At 38.2% G+C, this 13,404-nt stretch overlaps 1 protein-coding gene across 1 annotated transcript in view; it reads left to right on the plus strand.

Moving 5' to 3' along the window:
• The first annotated feature begins 615 nt into the window (after positions 1-615).
• The window catches only part of ARHGAP21 (Rho GTPase activating protein 21), a 327,556-nt gene continuing 314,767 nt past the window's right edge, over positions 616-13,404 (plus strand). Inside the window, exon 1 of the mRNA XM_053713937.1 lies at positions 616-944. Within this exon, the coding sequence (XP_053569912.1) occupies positions 867-944 (78 nt within the window). The 5' untranslated portion in view covers positions 616-866. The remainder of the gene's footprint in view (positions 945-13,404) is intronic.

Raw genomic sequence — 13,404 nt, forward strand, 5'->3', positions numbered from 1 at the left:
CTCTAGTTACAGAACGAACCTACAGGACAGGTGTAGATTAGTTTATAACCCCCGCTCTCAACAACAACAACAACAAAAAGTCCTCATAAGTAAATGTTATACCTGTATAATTGAAAGAGCATAAATCCTACGACTCTATCATCTGGAATACTAACTTTAGCACAAGAATCTAGATTAGGTAACAGGAGATATCCCACAGCTCCGTACAACCTTTTCTACTTTACAACTTCACAAACAGGTTAAACGCTGCGCCCTAGAGCCGTAAGAAGTGTGAGAAACTGGCCGTAATCAGTCTGTAACAACCCCGGTAGATACAACAGGCGCTTCCAGCTAGCGCCCGATCCCTGTACATAGCACGTCAGGGATTCCCTTCCCCTGCCGCCCTCTCCCTATTATACTGAATGGGGCGTAAGGTTTACGTCACGGAGCTCTGCCTTATCTGCTGTTCCAGATGCTTAACACTTTCACTCCCAGTCTACTCCCAGCAACGCGTTGCACGCGCGGGTTTACTCATTCTGTATTGGTACGGGTTAAGGGGGAGGGCGTGGCCAACTCACACCAATGCACCGCTTTGATTGGCTGGGACGCTCTCAGTTTCTCGTCCCCTGGCGCTGGTGGCAAACACCCTCACACATAGGGATATGATTGACATGGTTTTCACTGTCCTCGCGGTCCTAAGCCTTCTGTCCCGGTGAGGGTAGCAGGAGCCTCCGTGTATTTTCCCCCCTTCCCGCTCATACCCTTTGTCTCCCGGTAATCGCTCACTCCACATGCTTCCTCCTCTTTGTACCGAGTACTTCTCCTCCCTCCCCAATGTGGACTCCCCAGGCGGCTGCGCTCGTCCTTTGTAATTCACACAGGGAATCATGGCGACCCGCCGGACAACTCCACCTGAGGGTGACGGTGAGAGGAAGCTACAAGCGCCCACCGGGTTGGGCGGTGAGGTGAGTAGCCACTGGCAGCTGCTTTCTAACATTCCTCGGGGACAATATAATTGGCTGATCCGAGCCATTGCATAGGGTGGGAGAGGAACTGGGTTTGCGGCTCAGCAGTTTAAAGTATAGTGTTTTAACATAGGTGTATATATATATATGTGTGTGTGTGTATGTATATATATATATATATATATCTCCACTTGCTTTTCCACGCCCCCACTTCATTAGCTGTAAAGCTGTTAACCCCTTGGCTGCAGCACATTGCGCACCCGTGTTCTATGGTAGCCAAGGGGGGGGATGATTTAGAAACCCTCGTCTCACTTGTGCAAAGTTGCTTGGACTAAGTCTTCACCTCTTTGTATTGTTCTGTGCTCGGGCAGTGCACATTCTAACAAGTGTGCCAGAGAACGAGAAGTATGCACATAGCAGGCTGCCTGTATTCCTGATGCAATACAGGGACGTGAGCAAAGGGCTATAAAAAGTAAACATGCAGGAGGAAGAAGGGAGTCTGCTGAGTGAAATGAACCCTCTAGTAGATTCATCCAGCAGGTTGCAGTGGCAGAGTTGTCATTTTCCAGTGGTGCCTGTGGCCATCTTCATTTTGATATTATGTTCTTAGGTCACAGTGAGGGCATTTTATGACAGATTCAATAATACTTGCTCCCTTGCTTACATGGATTTATTATATTAATAGAGTAAGTACCACATACTTTGTCTTACAGTAACCACATAAAGAATTGTCAGTGGGTCTATATCTAATTGCACAATGTGTGTGTTTAATATATCTCCATTATACACACATTGTGTCATAATTTCTTGCTCTCAATGTCAGTAACTTGTCTTTAGAAGATGTTTTATTTTGTATGAGTTCACTAAGCAAACATTTAATCCTGATTTTGTCATTTTAAACCTATGATAAAAAGTGGAGAGAGAACTGCAAATAGGGGAATTTTGGAAAAGTAAAGTCTGTGTAGCGTGGAATAGCATTTTCAAGTTGTGAATTATTTTGGTTTCATTTAACACTTATCTTTTGAAGTGGCGTTGTGCAGACTTGTTGCAGGAAAGTCCTGTACATACCTAGCACTCATGTTCTACACCTGATATTCCAAAACTGTGTCATTGTTTGATATTCTCTTGGGTCAGCAGACTATATTCAGGGATATTGAGTTGTTTGCTAACCTAAGTACACTCTTTGCTATACTACTGTCATTCCATTCAGGAATGAACCCTGTTTGTATATTCCTAGTTTGCAATGACTTGCCTTGAATTCACCCATGGCTTTTTCTTTTCTCTTAATTAAATCTTTGCCAACATGGGTGCGTCATATTTTTACATTCAAGCAAAAACATGCTCAGAGTAGCCTGCCCTATCATCTTCCTAATGCTAAGTACAAGGTCCTTTTTGTTCTCAATCATATGTTTCTGTACAAAATTCCAGTACATCAAACTATTTAACCTCTAGGTTGCCAGAGAAAAATTATGCTCATAGCTAGGGCTGGTGTAGCCAGTTTGTTGAATATGCCACTGCATAATGTGTGCTATTTATCTGGTGGCACATAGGTATATGTTTAACAAATATATATTTTTATAAGTTTTATTTTGTATTTGGATTACTGCATACCTGTTATATTTAAGGGACATGAAATTCCAAATATTTATTTTATACTACAGGTGGGGCTTTGGATCAAAGGTTTCCAATTGACTATCAAATTTGCTTCATTCTTTTGGTATCCTTTTGAATAGCTGGTAGGTAGTCTCAGGAGCATACATGTGTGGAGAGCACTGCTGCCACCAAGTGCTCATTTTTGCAAAATTTTGCTGCCATATAGTTCTCTAGACCAGTGATTTTCAACCTTTTTTTTGCTGTGGCACACTTTTTTTACATTAAATCCTGCGGCACACCACCATCCCAAAATTTTACAAAATCACACATTGTAGCCTAATACAGTGTGTGTGTATGTGTGTGTGTGTATGTATGTGTGTGTGTGTGTATATATATATATATATATATATATATATATATATATATACACACACACACACTCACACACACTGTGCTGCCATGCCTCCTACAAACTATACTTGACATTCATTCACAAACAATCATAATGATTGTCTGTGAATGAATGTCAATATGTCATGGTTGTAAATGATGCCTGATGAGCCTGTGACATACCTCCAAATATTTAAAAATTTGAAAGAGGGACACCCCCGCTGGCTGGAACTGTTCTGGAGGAGGAGCAAAGCTGCGCCAGCATGCATGGGGGATTGAAGTGTTGTGGCGTGTAGAGCCGGCACTAGACACGTGTTGTGGTGGGTTTGGGTTCCTTCCAAGTGTGAACACGGGTCGGGGAAGCGAGTTGCCGCTGCGCTGTTACCCTCAGTCATCATCTCACTCAAAATAAAAAAACGGCCCAGAATAAAAAACAAGCACAAATTTAAAAAATATGTCACACTGTTGTCAGTCTGCCGCGACACACCTGAGGATCTCTCACGGCACATTGGTTGAAAAACACTGCTCTAGACATTGTACTCTTTATACATAGGTATTCTCTTCATCAAGGAATACCTTGTTGAGAATAAAGCACATTTGATAATTTAAGTAAATTGGAAACTTTCTTAAAACTACATGCTCTATCTGAATCATGTAATAGCAATTTGGAAATCCATGTCCCTTTTAATACAACCTATAAAATAAGTCAATGTCTTTGTTCTTATGAAAGAGATTTCAAATTAAGTTGAAGTAGGAGGAAATTGTTGATTTTTAGGGAGATGGGTGTTCTGGTGGATCAAATAATTCCTTTCTTTATGATATACATAACACCTTTTTAATCTAATGCATGTGTTCTTTTATATATATTTGCATCTTTTAGTGATTTATATGTATATCCGATATATATACACATCATTTTTAAAATATTGAACAGTGAACGTATTTAAATGATTGATTTTACAGTTGAGTAACATAGATGCTTTTAGTTGGTTTCCTGGTTGAGCGAGATTATCTCAATCAATTGCACAGCAGGGGTTGGTTAGAGGAGTCAGGAATATATTGATTTACAGAATGGTGATTTACTTGGTATTCTGCAGGATATCAGGAAATCATCAAACACGTTTAGACAGCTCTTCAGAAAGTCTGGGCTACAATTCCTAAAATGTTAATTGTAGCTCCTAAATGTTTAGTTTTAGATGCTCATGGGAGCTGCAGATTATAATGTAGGAGAAAATTGTAGCAGTAGTTCCTTAAAGGGGCAGCCAACACCTTGAGATTATTATATAACATTTTGTAGTTATACATAATGAAACCACTTTGCAATATAGTTTCATTATTTATTTTGCCCCCTTTTTATTTAATATATCTGAGTGAAAACTGTGCAATTTCTAATTCTCATAACTTGAAAGGCACCTGGCTAATTTCTCAAGACAAATCGGTGCATATCTGTCCCTAATTGGATTTATCAGATGTAGTAGCATATGCAGGCTTTTGTGCGTGTTCTCCACATCTAAGGTGTATAAAGAGTGCACATCTAGTATAAAAAACTGTTCCGGAGCTACAAAGCTTCAAAATAGTTTGTGCTTAATTGCTCTATTAAATGGACTGTAGAAATCTTTAAAAGATTAGAGATCATGTATTTTTATCTGGGGATTTACAAAACCAAAGCAATGGAATGCCCCTTTTATTCCCCCCCACCCATATATTTTACTTTTTTTTTTTTAGTAGTTACTAAGAGCAATTTTTATATGTAATTTGATTTTTTTGCAGATATTTCCCAGAAATATGACCTTTATGCATTTTAAACACTTTGTTCTACCCAGGTGACTTGGCATTGTGGTACTGCATCTTATTGCCAAAGACAATTAGTATGATATGCTAAAGTAGTGTTTCTCCTTTCATTCATTGGATAGAATAAAGGTTTTCCTACCTATCTGGAGTTTCTCAATTCCAGTCTCCAAGAACCCATATTTACAGCATAGCTATGGTCACATGGCATCATGGTGTATCCAATGTATTTAGAGCTGACCACCAAAAGGACATGGGTATCAATATCATGCCTTAGCTGTATTTACCTTTAAAGTGAAACTACTGCAACATTGTTGCCCCGTTAATGTGTTTCCAGTGAATTTTTATACCTTCTGCAGAGGATTAAAATGACCTTTTTACTTTCTGTGATGACTAAAGCACCAGCTCAACTATAATGTGTTGATTAACTGGAGATTAAAACCATGTTTGTAGTTTTATAATATATTGCAGCAATTGAAAATTGCTTTCCAAATTGGTTGCAGAGAAACTTCTTCAAGTTTTTAAAATGTCACTTGAGTTAATGTTTCCTTTGCTCTTTGTCTAATATTACATAATTCTAAGGAAAACATGTAGTAATAGAAAAGGTCTGTTGCTCATAAACCATCTTACATTCAAGAGTCAAAGCTTTGCGGACTGGGAAAGGCTAGGTGGCGGGGCTAAAAAACGATGAGAGCCAGTCATCAATATGCTGTGATTTTGCAGCACTGCTCCGTATTTCACTGTTCTCTTCTCTCTGGCTGCACTGTGTTAAGGAAAACATACACAATGCAACCAGAGCACAGCACTGTTTGAAGAGATCAGCCTGATGTGGAGCATCAATGCAAAGGAAAAGCACCAACAGTTCCTGCATGTATCCTTTTTTCTTTCTGCAGGAATGCTGCATTTTCTGCAATGACATCTCAGATCATGTCATGTTCTTCCTTGGGGTTATGAGAATTTGCTTCTTTAGTACATTTGTGTATATGAAATAGCAATTAATGCTCATTTAAACTATAATCCATTAACATGGGCCAGGCACCTTATCGCACTCTGTATACACACATTTCTTCGTATATCTCTCTATACACATATGCCAGTTCTTAGAGCAATTAAAAATAACCATCTTCGGTACCTATCTCTCCCACACATCACTGGGGTGCTGGTTCCTCTTGTTTACTTAGTTTTCTTTAGGGAATTACTGCAGTTTTAAACTTTTTCTATATAGTTGGTGCTTTTCACTGACAAAAGCAGTTATTTTGAATGATAAAATAAAGGTAAGCAGGCTATTTGTAAACAATTTTATACGCTCCAGCTGGTAAAAGGGACCATTGGTACGGATGTGCATTTTTTCATTCGGCATAGTGTAATTTAAAAAAACAAATGGCTGCAATGTGCGGCATTCAGCTGATTTTGGCACTAGATGTTTTAGAATAAAAGTGTAACAAACAGATATTTGTGGGTTGCACTTTTACTCTAATAAATCCAGTGCTAAATTTGCTGAATAGCTCAGACCACAGCTATTTTAGACATTTGTTTCACTAATTAATGCAGAATAATGAAAACATGTACATTCCTAATTATTGGGAATACATTAAACATGTACATTCCTAATTATTGGGAATACATTAAACCAGGGGTCGACAAATCTGTTTAAAATTTAGGAGCCAGTAAGAACATTTAGTAGCCAGACAGTGGTATTTGTATATAGATATATGGAGAATAACCCCAAAAAGTTAGTAGCCAGGGGTAAAATTCTAGGAGCTAGTGGTTCCCAGGCGCCTGGGTTTGTCGAGCCCTGCATTAAACAAGATAATTACATGACTGTCCCTTTAAAGGGACACTGTACCCAAATCTTTCGTGATTCAGATAGAGCATAAAATTTTAAGCAACTTTCTAATTTACTCCTATTATCAATTTTTCTTTGTTCTCTTGCTATCTTTATTTGAAAAAGGCATCTAAGCTTTTTTCTTCGTTCAGAACTCTGGACAGCACTTTTTAATTGGTTGATGAATTTATCCACCAATCAGCAAAGACAACCCAGGTTGTTAACCAAAAATGGGCCAGCATCTAAACTTTTTTGCATTTCAAATAAAGATACCAAGAGAATAAAGAACATTTGATAATAGGAGTAAATTAGAAAGTTGCTTAAAATTTGAATCACGAAAGAAAAAATCTAGGTACAGTGTCCCTTTAAGGCTACAAATAAGGAGCACAGTGTATGATCTGTAATGGATGACAGTATATGGGCTGGGCTGATGTTTTTAGCTCTACACTTTACCATACAGATTGTATGTGACTAAGATCAATATCATTTTCCCCATGTTAAGGATATATTTCTTTGAGCACATGCTCTCATAATTACCACATTGTATGTATAATTCCAATAACACAAACAACAGTTGCAGCAATGTTGGACAATAGAATACATTTTAATTGGTTTTATTCTTTAAAGGAGCTAAGAGAATCTTTGACAAAATGATTTTTCTTAACATAGTTGCAAACCCATCTGTTACTGTGCAGTTTGGCAGTAATTGGGTACTTCATATTCTAAAGCAACTGAAAGTCTCCAATGGCAAATAAAATGTATGCAGTGTGTGGTATTTCTCATCCTACCTACTCTGGTTTACATGGAGCTAAACTGTGTAAATAGCCTTTCAAGAAGGAGCTATGAGCTTGCAGTATTTTAGTGTAAAGGTGAGTATATTGGCCAGTATTTTGGCATGGTGCTGCAAAGCATTATGGGACCACAGACTTTTGGCAACCCATGTCTTTTCCTTCCATTTTGGACCATTTAGATTTTTATGACTGAGTGGCCAGTGTTACATTTTTTTTTTTTTTTTTTTTTTTTACTGACTGGGAAAGGGTGTGACTAGAATATTCCTGTCATCTTGCAGATGTGAAACACATATGTATTGCTGTCTATATTTTTACATTGCTATAGTATTACTAAAGAAAGCACAACAATAACAGGAAATGTCAGGGTGAGGTTAATTAGGGACTAACATTATTAAAACAAATCTGCATTAGTTTAATATTTTAGATGGATGTGCGTCTAATAGTAAAATTATTATTCCCTGTGGACAGACGGCTACTGAATGTTAGTTACTACTGGTAGTTTCTTATTGTAAGGCAAAGTCTTTATACTGTACATCTTCAAATAGGAAACGATTACCTATGCAGTTTTGTAAATAACAAAGATGTTGTATAACATGTAATACATTCTATCTCACTTCCTCATATTTTTTTTTTTTTAACCCCTTAACGACCGAGGACGTGCAGGGTACGTCCTCAGAAAAAAGGCAGTTAATGCCTGAGAACGTACCCTGCACGTCCTCGGTGTGGAAAGCAGCTGGAAGCGATCTTGCTCGCTTCCAGCTGCTTTCCGGTTATTGCAGTGATGCCTCGATATGGAGGCATCCTGCAATAACCTTAAATGGCCATCCGGTGCAGAGAGAGCCACTCTGTGGCCCTCTCTGCACCGGACATCGGTGGCCGGTAACGTTGGTGGGTGGGAGCTGACTTGGGAGGCGGGTGGGCGGCCATCGATGGGCCGGGTAATGTAGAGGGGGGCGGGGGCGATGGGGGCGCGCGCGTGCACGTCGGGCGGGCGCGTGCACAGGGCGGGAGCGGGTGGGAACCGCTACACTACAGAAAAGACTGTTGTAAAAGTTTGTGTAAATCTTTTTATTTTCTAAACAAACCCAGTCAAAGGTATCTAGGAGGGGGTTGGGGTTTGTTCTTTGGTGGGTAGGGGAGCTACACTACAGAAAATGGGGGATAATAATAAATAATAAAGCAACTATTTTTTTTTATAAACTGGGTACTGGCAGCCATTAAGGCAGAGGGGGAGGGTTAGACAGCTGTTTGGTGGGGGATCAGCCAGGTTGGGGGCTAAGGGGGGCTCCTACACAGCAGCATATGTAAATATGCTTAAAAAAACCCCCAAAAAGCATAAATATATATTTTATTTTAGTACTGGCAGAGTTGCTGCCAGTACTTAAGATGGCGGGGACAATTGTGGGGTGGGGGAGGGAAGGGAGCTGTTTGGGAGGGATCAGGGGGTCTGATGTGTCAGGTGGGAGGCTAATCTCTACACTAAAGCTAAAATTAACCCTGCAAGCTCCCTACAAACTTCCTAATTAACCCCTTCACTGCTAGCTATAATACACGTGTGATGCGCAGCGGCATTTAGCGGCCTTCTAAGTACCAAAAAGCAACGCCAAAGCCATATATGTCTGCTATTTCTGAACAAAGGGGATCCCAGAGAAGCATTTACAACCATTTGTGCCATAATTGCACAAGCTGTTTGTAAATGATTTCAGTGAGAAACCTAAAATTGTGAAAAATTTAACTTTTTTTTTAATTTGATCGCAATTGGCGGTGAAATGGTGGCATGAAATATACCAAAATGGGCCTAGATCATTACTTGGGGTTGTCTACTACACTACACTAAAGCTAAAATTACCCCAAAAAGCTCCCTACATGCTCCCTAATTAACCCCTTTACTGCTGGGCATAATACCCGTGTGGTGCACAGTGGCATTTAGCATCCTTCTAATTACCAAAAAGCAACACCAAAGCCATATATGTCTGCTATTTCTGAACAAAGGGGATCCCAAAGAAAAATTTACAATCATTTATGCCATAATTGCACAAGCGGTTTGTAAATAATTTCAGTGAGAAACCAAAAGTTTGTGAAAAAATTTGTGAAAAAGTGAACGATTTTTTGTATTTGATCGCATTTGGCGGTGAAATGGTGGTATGAAATATACCAAAATTGGCCTAGATCAATACTTTGGGATGTTTACTAAAAAAAAATATAAACATGTCAATAGATATTCAGGGATTCCTGAAAGATATCAGTGTTCTAATGTAACTAGCGCTAATATTGAAAAAAAATGGTTTGGAAATAGCAAAGTGCTACTTGTATTTATGGCCCTATAACTTGCAAAAAAAGCAAAGAAAATGTAAACATTGGGTATTTCTAAACTCAGGACAAAACTTAGAAACTATTTAGCATGGGTGTTTTTTGGTGGTTGTAGATATGTAACAGATTTTGGGGGTCAAAGTTAGAAAAAGTGTGTTTTTTTCCATTTTTTCCTCATATTTTATAATTTTTTTTAAAGTAAATTATAAGATATGATGAAAATAATGGTATCTTTAGAAAGTCCATGTAATGGCGAGAAAAACGGTATATAATATGTGTGGGTACAGTAAATGAGTAAGAGGAAAATTACAGCTAAACACAAACACCGCAAAAATGTAAAAATAGCCTTGGTCCCAAACGGACAGAAAATGGAAAAGTGCTGTGGTCATTAAGGGGTTAATAAATAAAAAAAAAATAAAGTATCCTTTTATTTGCATAGCTGCTATTGGAATGTCATGATTCCTTTTCTTTGTAGTAAAAGTGATGGTAAACCGGAATCTAAGCAATATTTTAGATGGCCTTTAATGATCACTTCTAATAAAGATGTGCTGTAACTTGCCATTCTAATACCCCACATTCCGGCTGCCTACTTCCATACTTATATTTTTTGGCAGTTAATTGTTTGAACCGTTCTCCAATCAGAGATCTAACTGCAAAAAAGTACCATAAGGCTAGAGCACGATTGAAGAACATTTTTTTTAAATCATTAGCTCACAAAAAATATGAATTTTGAAGCGGGAAGTCAGAGCGCAGGGTAATGGGATAGCACGGCTAGAGTAAAAAGTAAATTACAGTGCATCTTTATTAGAAGTGATCAATTAAAGTCCCTGTAAAATATCTCTTAGATTCTGGCTATCACTGTAAAGTTTTACTGTAACTTTAAAGTGATAGCATTTCCATAGGATATTAGAATACATTTATAATTGGTTTTAGAAGTATGCTGTGTTAGGTGTAGATATAAATAAATGTTCTGCACTGGTTTAAGCAATCAGTGTGGCAGTCTCAGGGGGTATTAAATAAAATGATTCTTATGCTAGGGGGCAGTGGAAAAGATGCTGCCTGCAGATGTAAATTACCAAAGCGGCAACTAATGAATTGTCATTGTCTTTCCCCCCCACCCCTCCCTTTTTTTACTGTGCTAGATTACAGTTTTGGGGGGGGGGGGGGGGTGATTTTGAGTTCCCTTTAACTTCTGGACTTAATCCTTTTCTGTCTGTAACTGTGCCAGTCTTCTAAATATTTAGCAGCAGCAGGTGAGAAGTAAAGTGAATGGAACAGGGTTTTGAGCCCTTGTCTGCCAAAAGAGCCAGCGGCTCTGTACAGGACTTTTTTTTTTTTTTTTGTGTGTTAATGTTTTTTCGTCTATTTGGGAAAATACAATGAGCAGTACATGGGCCCATAGCAGCTGCTGTCATTTGCACATATTATGGCATTTATCCGTATTGTGGCTTATATCCAGCTCTCCTGCACCAGATGTATTCAGTTCCTCAGGCTTTGTGTGTCCCATTGCCAGCCGACTCACCCTTTTAGCAGCTTCTCTGAAATGCCCTTTGCCTTCTTTTTAACCACATGGCTTGGTAAGCTAATGCCTCTGCAGATTTCAATACTTTAATTTCTTTACAGATGAATGACTTGTGAAATATGGAGTGTGGGGTGTGAGAAGTTTGGATTGTGCTGCTGTATTAAGGAACAGTAGAATCTATTTGCATCAGTAGTTACTGGTATTTACTTTAGTTGTGGTCCCTAAGATTTTGTATTAAAGGGACACTCAAGTTAAAAAAAACTTTTATGATTCAGATAGAGCAGCAGTTTTAAGACACTTTTCAATTCACTTCCATTATGAAATTTTGCACAGGCTTTTTATATTCACACTCTCTGGGGAACAATATCCTACTGAGCATGTGCGCAAGCACACAGGCTATACATATACTAATCTGTGATTGGTTGATTTCTGTCACATGATACAAGGGGCAGAAAATGGGACAAATTTGTCAGAAAAAAAATCTACTGCTTATCTGAAATTCAGATTAAGTGCTATTGCATTGTTTTATTTTTATTATGTTGTTAATTACGTATTAAAAATAAAAGTGGCTCCCGGATTGAAGGGGCCTAGTTGTTATTTACTTTTCTGTCTGCTGCAGTAGCCTCTGTCTATTTACGGATACAGTTATCATTTTGTGGATTATTAAGCTTTAAGTGGTTTTAAATAGCACATGTTGCTGGTATGAATGGTTGTCTGTTCTAAATAATAAAGATTTAGTATGAATGTGGTTATATAAGTTGTGATACAATACTATTGATGATATTCTCTTAAAGCGATAACCCTTTAACAAAAACACAGGGAATAGCAATCTTTTTTTATTTGTACGCCTATTTACAAATATTAAAAAAATAATACCTAGGTAGGCTCAGGTGCAACTAGCTGCTGATTGGTGTCTGCACATTGCTGCTCCTAAGTCTACCCTTAAACAAAGGATGCCAAGAGAATGAAGTCAATTTGAAAGCTGTTTAAAATTGAATAATTTTGACTTTACTGCCCTTTGCAGGAGATCCTCATGGTACATTTACAGGGTTTAACAGATTGATTCCTTATTGTACTGTGATTGAATGATGGGTATAGAATTTAGCTAAATATGCCCAAAATATTTTAATGTTACTCAGACTTTAAAGTGACAGCTATGTCAACTTTTCAAGGTTTAGATAGTTGTACTATTTTCAGAAACTTTCCAATTTATTTCTGTTATTACATTTGCTTTGTTCTCTTTGTATTCTTTAAGAGTAAACCTAGGTAGGTACAGTGGCTGCACATGCCTTTAGCATTAGTCTTTGTAACAATGTATAGCATTACTATAGTAGATATCCTTGCGAACACTGTTGCCATAGGATGTAACAGGCATGTGCACGCCACTGAATCTGCCTAGATTTACTCTAACAAAGGAAACCAAGAGAACAAAGCAGATTTGATAACCATTAATACATTGGAAAGTAAGTGTCAGTCATGGAGGTTTCATTTTGACATTACTGTCCCTTTAAGTTAAAAGCAAATTGATAAATGTCATCCCAGTAGTTCTAGCTTTGAGTAGAAAGCGGCTGTTTGGATGAGTACATTATGGTGGGCCGAGGAAATTTACAATAAGTAGATTTTAAACTGATATATAGTTGTTTTTATCATTTGTAAAATTATAGATTCTTACGTTTGCATCATTTACAGTTTAGTCTGAAGTTAAATTGTCATTAGTTGCATTTTTTTGCAATACAGTATGAGATGATTAGGTGTCTTCCTTTTCTTTATAGTCATTGTAAAGCAGCGTTTCCCAGTCCTTAGGACCCTGAAGCAGAGGTGAAATAATCAGCTCACCCATCAATATCTGGCCTGGTAAAGGTCCTAAGGACTGGAGTTTAGTAAGACACTTCCATGTTGTCACCTTGGTTTCTCAATGTTTAACAGCCTGTTGTGTGATGTTGCAATGCTTGTGCAGCAGTGGTACATCTGGGCAGCGGATGCACAGGGGCCACTGTCTATGCGCCACAAATCTGGATGGACAGGTACCCAAGTCAGGAACCTTGTTTGTCTGTCCATTAGTCGATGGAGACAATTGTAATTACAGGGTTTTTTTTTCTTCAGACTTACAATAAAATACTGTATTAGGTGAGTGTGTAATGTTTTACATTGATTTACACCTTGTTTGCTGCAATCAATTTTTTAGTATTCAAACTCTTACCACCACTTGCCTTATTGAGAGGAGCCAATTTAGACTTTTTA

Source organism: Bombina bombina, chromosome 5, assembly GCF_027579735.1.
Source record: "Bombina bombina isolate aBomBom1 chromosome 5, aBomBom1.pri, whole genome shotgun sequence".
Taxonomy (NCBI): Eukaryota; Metazoa; Chordata; class Amphibia; order Anura; family Bombinatoridae; genus Bombina; species Bombina bombina.